The following is a 7,754-nucleotide window of genomic DNA, read 5'->3' as shown; positions in this document are numbered from 1 at the left end:
TATAAAGGGTCAAAAACGGAGGTTTTTAATTAATTATGAACCTCAAACATTCTTTCCTCTTCTTTACCTAATTATTTACTTAGCTTAATCACTAAAGATGACAAATCAAAGTCTGACTTAGCACTTAGCTAAGCGGCATGCAATAGCCTTAATTGTCTACTTTAACTAATAATTAATTCAAAATTACTTTAGTTATAAGATCTTTCAGGATGATTAATTAGTGATCAACACATAAGTCTATAATAATAAAGTTGTCTATACATTAAATGATCGACATCTTAGCTTTTTCTATATGATCAAGGAACCAGTTATTTGAAGTAAAGATAACTTTGACAAAATTTAAATAAAATGTTAGTTAAAATATGTAAAGTATTGTATATTTAATAGGAAAAATTGTCAAAAATAATACAAATTTTGAGCAATCAACCAAAAACAAGTCAAACTTTTAATTATTTTTGAATAATACAAACTTTGAGAGGTATCCGATTTAAACAAGTTAAAACCGATTAGTTAGCTCATGAACAGGTTATATGGAACACGTGAGATTGTATTATTTTTTTAAAACTATTAAACAACTTTATAAGATAAATAAAAAAAATTACCGGCTAAATAAGTCGTAGGTAAAATAACTTGTTTAAAGCGATTTAGAAATAATTAAAAGATTGACTTATTTTTAACAGACCGCTCAAAATTTGTATTATTTTGATAATTTTCCCTCCTTAATATGACATTCTTTGTGGTTTGTACCTCAAGAGTTCATGTGCATTTTCTCTACTTCTCTAACTTCTTTTTCATCTTCTTTTTGGTTGGACAATTAGGAAATTAAAGCAACTAACACAAAATCAAAGGTAAGCAAAAATTACAAAAGAAGCAAACCCTTTTTAAGACATAGCTACCCTACAATATATATTTCAAACTTTCAATACTAAGATAATGTTAATTATTGTAATGATATTCAAACTTAAAATACACATACCATTCCAATTTTCAATTGAAAAAAGAATAAAAAATGAAAAAACGTCTGATGTACAGTCTATTGAATCTTAAAATGGATTACAAAGAAAATGAGTCCTAAACTATTTGATATGAAATAATTAAGATATACGATCGAGTAAGTGTTAATCGAATTATTGAGTCTGAGCTTGCCTACAAGAAGACCTTTAATTTAAAAATTTAAATGCTAGTTTTCTATCTTGTCTATATATATCAATTTTTGAATCTTAAATCCTATTCTTCTAATTTGCTTTTAATCTCGATAAACCTTTCTTAACTTGCATATACAATAAAACAGGACGGATAATAAGATTTTAAAAATCAACAATTATACACTAATAATTTTTTTTATTAGCTTCAATACCAAAACAAAAAACTTACATCCGATTTTATATAACTTAATAATACAGTTTATTTTAGAGTTTGAGCGACACACGGAAATTTAATGGATCCAAATGTCATACAATCATTTTATGCTTTCATAAATTTCATCATAAATTATACAACAATTTGTATTGGTGAAAACTTACTCACATCTATACAACTCATATCTATTTGTGAGAGCTCTCATCTCCGGTGAATATTATTGACTCCACATTACAAATTATGATGCTATCCCATATTTATAGGTGCTACATAGCTTAATCCAAATTGTTCTACATTTTTCATACAAAGTGTGATAATATCTAATGCTATATTATTCTAGAACTATATATATTTCTAACACATTCTAGACATTAAAACTTACTAGAATTTTCTAGACTATATCCTAAGTTTACATTAGATATTCTTTTAGATTTTTCTAGATTACTACTTTCTCCGTTTTTTTATAGTTTCAACACTTTCCCAAAATGGAAATGTCATAATAGTTATAACACACTATAAAAGGAAGGTTTTTATGGTGAAAATTGCACTATTATCTTTATTTAAAACACATGATCTACTTGATTATGCTCCCAAAACCTATTAATCCCATTTTAAGTATATTATATCATGTGAGATTCACTTTTTTTAAATACTGTGATAAAGTGTATGTTGCAACTATAAAAAAAAACGGAGAAAGTATATTTTAGTAGTTTGATGTTTTCTTTCGTTCATATTATGCACTTCTATATAGATAAATGCAATGATCAAGAAAAATTTGCGGAATGCTTCTAATTCATGACACCTACAATAGAATAATGACACCAATAATCATTTGAAAGCGTTAATCCTAACAAAATTAATAAGCAAGAAAGTTTTTAAAACCCAATAATCTAAAAGCATACATTTTAATTTTATGATTTATAATGTACAAGTTCGATTTTGTTATCTACTTAACCTTAAATGTAAAAAGTCTTAAAAAAAATATGGAACATGAAGATGGATAGAAATAGTCAAAGAAGAACTTTCACGATTAAAGACAATTAGGAATCGATAAGCAAGAAAAAGCTCAAGATTCTTGCTACGAAAAGGTGGAACTATGATGAGGTTGCATCCTTAGACTGCATGTGTGTTGAGCAAATCAAGTCCAATGTTATAATTGTGTTTCATTGGAGTGTATAATCTACGGACTATATACTATACACTATATCATATCTATCATAAGAAAGCGAGAGGAAAAAAAGCTTAAAGCATGCTCTAGATTCGGGCGAAATAGTGCACACATACATTTGATTTATTATTTCGTCCGTATTAATTTACTTGCTCCATTTTCCTACTTCAAATGTCTTATATTTTACGATCTCTTTTTTTCATAGGAAATTATTGAATCAGGTTACACCTTGGCTATATACGTAGTATATTTTTTCTTACAACTTTTGGATGCAAATGGTTATGCAACAAACGAATTAGATCAAGAGAGAATATAATACAATAATATTTATTTTTTAGGCAAGGAGAAAAACCCTACTGAACTAACATCTCTAATAAGTCTGTCAATCCAGCTATATTGATTAATATTTGAGAATAAAGTTAAAGTGATAGATAGGGGAATTCCCCTACTCCCGAGCATATGTATACAGTGAGGCTAGTTTAAGATAACATAAGGTATGCAAAAACAGTAATATGATGGAGTAAAGATAAAAAAAACTACAAGTAGTGTAAATGAAGAGCAGAAAAAGTAGAGAAGCTAAGGTGAAAATGGCAGAGATTGGAGGAAGAATGGGAGGCAAAGAATGTGAGTAGATGTGCCCTTTTTGGTGGTGGTGGGTTTGATGATCATCATGCACGCCGGCAGCTTTTTTATTTTCTCTCTCCTCTAACACTCTCCCCCCCATTTGGCACGCCTGCTCCCACTCACCCTTTTTTTTTTTTTTAATTTCTTCCCCATATTATTATTATTTTTAGTATATACTCTATAGTTTATTTATTTGGAAATTAATTAAATGAGTTTTTGAAAAGCTAGCTAGCTAATCCACCTTAACATATGGAAATTTTGTCAATCTTTTTCACTTTTTTTTTTAAAAAAATGTCAGACTGATGAATTCCCACTACTCTATTTCTCAACAGCTGTTCCACCTCTTCTCTTCCCTCAGTTTTAACAGATTTACCTGTCTAACAATATATTTACATGAAACTAGTTAAATATTGAAAATTTATGTTTAAGCTTTAATAACTGAAACTTACTAATTATAGTAAAAATAACAAGATACTTGATTTTTAAATAAACATGCTTCATGGTTAATGAGAGATTCTATGTGATTCTATATTTTTCCTACTTGTATAATAAAAGATGGCCTTTAGCAAAACTATTTTATAGTCTTAGATATTTAACTTATTATGACTATTGAGAACCTACACATTAATAAGTTCAAATAAGAAAAATTCAGGTAAAGATTAAACACGTTCAGTCTTACCTCTATCTATAACCAAATATGAATGTATAATAAATCATTAAACAAATACAATAAATAAATTAAAAACAATACCCTTTAGGCATTAGGCCTTTACATTCCCACACACTTCATCGATTAGACCAAAAGCAAAAAAGAGAGAAAAAAAAAAAATAGAGATTCTCTTTTCCCATTTCTCACAAAATACTCTTTATATTCTCTCTCTTACTATACTAATGATGTTGAATGAGCTAAAATCCAACATCAAGATACTCCTTTATTTCAAAAAAGTAAAAAATAATTTAATTTTTTCTTAGAATTCATTTCCTATCCACTCAGTTAAAAACCCACCACAGCACCCCATATTCTCTTCTGACGATTTACACACTCACAATAAGTTGTACGAGTAGTTAGTTTCAATCTAAGCTAAGTTAAGTTTTAGAAGTGGGTGAGTTGATTTTTCATTTTTATTTTTAACCCATAAAAACAAATTGTTTTTATCACCTCATCATATCATATTATTCATCATCATCAAATTACATACTTGATGGTTGGGTTAAAATGGATACTTTGTTTAGACTAGTCAGTTTCCAACAAACACACCCACAACCACAACAACAACAACAATTATCTTCGGATAATCAATCTTCTTTCAATAATTCCAATTCTAGTTCTTCCTCTATTATCTCTTCCAAACATTCTACCCATAATAGTAACAACTACTATTACCATCAACAACATCAACAACACTATCCTCAAGACGAAGAATGCTTCAACTTTTTCATGGATGAAGAAGACTTCTCTTCTTCCTCTTCACACAATAAACAACAACCTCAACCTCATACATCATCCTCGCCTTTTTATCCTTCTTATCCCTATCAGCAGCAGCAACAACAGCAACATCATCATCAGCAGTATCATCATCCTTCCGCTTCGCCTTCCACCACTACCACCTCCACCCCCACCACCACCAACACCCCTCCAACCACCCATGGCGGTGGTACCACAACAACCCTTAACCTAGAGTTGTTATCCGACCCATCTTTTTACGTAGGTAAATGGGCTAACAACCTTCTACTGGAGGCAGCTCGAGCGGTGTCAGACTCTGACACCGCTCGACTCCACCAAATACTATGGATGCTAAATGAACTCGGGTCCCCATATGGGGACGTCGAGCAGAAGTTGGCATCCTACTTCACACAAGCTCTTTTTACTCGAATGACCGACTCCGGCGATCGATGCTACAACAACATGAGAGTTGCCGCGGATAAATCATTTTCATTCGAAACAAATCGAAAAATGCTACTTAAGTTCCAAGAAGTTAGTCCTTGGACTACATTCGGACACGTGGCGAGTAACGGTGCATTGATTGATGCCCTAGATGGTGAACCTAAACTCCATATTATTGACATTAGTAACACTTTTTGTACTCAATGGCCGACTCTTCTAGAAGCTCTTGCCACACGTATGGATGACACGCCTCACTTGAAGCTAACCACCGTGCTCGATAGCAACGATGTTGGAGTCCAACGTGTGATGAAAGAAATAGGTGTTCGATTAGAGAAGTTTGCTAGATTAATGGGGGTACCCTTTAAATTTAACGTTATTCATCATGTAGGTGATTTGTCTACTTTAGATTTTTCTGATCTTGATGTTAAGGATGACGAGGCTTTGGCGATAAACCTCGTAAACTCGTTACATACGTTGAGTTTACGCCGCCGTGATGGGTTGTTGTCGGCGTTTAAGGGGCTGAATCCGAGGGTGGTTACGGTCGTTGAAGAGGAGGCGGATTTTGCGGCGGAAGAAGAGGGTTTTGTACGAGGTTTTTCGGAGTGTTTAAGGTGGTTTAGGGTTTACTTTGAGGCGTTAGAGGAGAGTTTTGGTAGGACGAGTAATGAGAAGATGATGTTGGAACGGGCAGCGGGCAGGGCGCTTGTGGATTTGTTGGCTTGCCCGGAGGCCACGTCAGCGGAGAGGAGAGAGAATGCCACTAAGTGGACAGGCAGGATGCGCGGGGTAGGGTTTGGACACGTGGCGTATAGTGAGGAGGTTTGTGATGATGTAAGGGCTTTGCTTAGGAGGTATAAAGAAGGGTGGTCGATGGCACGGTGCTCGTCGTTAGCGTCTCCAGCTGCCGGAATATTCTTGAATTGGAGGGATCAACCCGTCGTGTGGGCCAGTGCATGGAAACCTTAGTTGTGGCTGGCACGTGCGATCGTGGAGTTTGAAGCACGCTCGCACGTGCTTGCATTTCTATGTGTGTGATGAGGTTTATGAATGTGAGGTTTTTATTTTTTTTTTTTTTTTTTTTTTTGTTAAACAAGTAGGAAGTTAAAAAAAAAAGGCATATTGAGATATTATCGATCAAATTAGGTTGCAATTTGGATTTTGGATAGGGTTTGACATTGCAAAATGGATGATCATGATCGTAACATCTTTAATTTGGGTCATGGATTTTATTTTCTTTGGATTTGGTTACTTTATCAATTTGATCACGTTTAATTGTGATTATTATTTTTTTTTTTTCAATAGAATATGTCTATGAATTTTACAGTCAGATTGAATTATTTTGGTATATACTAGTATTATTTTCATTAGACTTGGGAAATACATAACTACATATGTATATGATTGATGCTAAAATGCAAGAGAGTATTTCTTCTTCTTGCTTTTGTTAATCTACTCGTATTAAACTGTACGGAGTGGGTTTTGAAAGAAAAAAAAAAAAAAAAAAAAGGTTTTTATTTTGAAACTAAGTAAATAGCAACTAAGGTTAAATTACTTAAAATGCAACTACACAAAATCTAAGTAAATAGCAAAACTTATATTCAAAGTATGTGAAGGACAAATAATTGTAGCATTTGAATCGCACAATCACCAATAAGCATTAGGCAAATAATTGGTATGTCAACCCAAATTCGCCAAAGTTATAGGAGAGCCATATTTTCCATGTTAGAGAAAGAGAGGGGAGGGCCTATTCGAGAAGCTAAGACATGCATATAGTAGTAGCCTAGTAGAGTTGCTCATTAGAACAATTTTTATCATTCCATGGCTTTATAGGTGTAAGTATATATATGTGCATTTGGGCTCCACCATTTCCATCAAATAAAACATAGTATTGACCTATATTCATGCTAATCACACCAACTTGCAATGATTATCTAATTTTTGGATATATATATATGCTAACTTCGTGCTAGCAAAATTCTAATTAAGCCATAAGCGATACATAACAAAGCTTAACACTCCTTATATCTCGAAACGTCTTTCTGTTTTGATTTATTTACGAGGTAATCACTGTCAAAATAGAAAGAACTGTTATAAATTGAAGGAGTACGACTTTATATATAGATTGCTTTAAATTGAAGTGAGAAAAGACTTTGAGTGGGAAGAGGGGGGTGTTTGGACCTAAGTTTAAAGGGAAGAAAGAGGGTCCTACAAAGGTTCAATATTGGGGTACATGTGGGTTAGATGTGACTAGTCCACCAGATGGCTAAAGTGGAGATGGAAAAAGAAAGAAGGGGGAAGACATCCAATAAAATTGTGCCCACTTTATAAATTTTATTTAAATTTATTTATGTACATCTATCTTTTACATACTTCTGATCTTAAGAGCTGGGGTTACATTAAGTTACATGGAAAAAACGATAAATCCAAATAGATAGTGGAGTTGGTACATCCATCAGAAACTTGGAAATGAAATGCCATCCATCACAGCTAATTTAAAGTCCGGGATAAACTTATAAAGAGGATACCAAAGCTACTTTTATTATGCTTTAAGTTGTAAAGAGGAAAATGAAAATTGTAAAGCCTGTTTTTACTTTGATCATAAATTCATACTATAAAGGTTTTGAATATCAATACGTGCCATTGTGCCATTGTAACATGATTTAATATACGTTGTAAAATGGATGTACAGAGATGTATGTTGTAATATAGACAATTTTA

At 32.6% G+C, this 7,754-nt stretch overlaps 1 protein-coding gene across 1 annotated transcript; it reads left to right on the top strand.

Moving 5' to 3' along the window:
- The first annotated feature begins 4,178 nt into the window (after window positions 1-4,178).
- LOC145561865 (protein SHORT-ROOT-like) lies at window positions 4,179-6,499 on the top strand. Its single transcript, XM_081621984.1, has one exon. It carries the CDS (start codon window positions 4,368-4,370, stop codon window positions 6,000-6,002), a length of 1,635 nt encoding a protein of 544 aa, XP_081478110.1. The 5' UTR covers window positions 4,179-4,367; the 3' UTR covers window positions 6,003-6,499.
- Window positions 6,500-7,754: the final 1,255 nt, after the last annotated feature.

The sequence above is a fragment of the Chenopodium album genome, chromosome 10, assembly GCF_948465745.1.
Source record: "Chenopodium album chromosome 10, dcCheAlbu1.1, whole genome shotgun sequence".
Lineage (NCBI taxonomy): Eukaryota > Viridiplantae > Streptophyta > Magnoliopsida > Caryophyllales > Amaranthaceae > Chenopodium > Chenopodium album.
This window is presented reverse-complemented; position numbering and strand designations above follow the sequence as displayed.

Bases quoted from the DNA above. Each gene is read 5' to 3' on its own strand.
- LOC145561865 (XM_081621984.1), top strand. From the start codon at position 4,368: ATGGATACTTTGTTTAGACTAGTCAGTTTCCAACAAACACACCCACAA.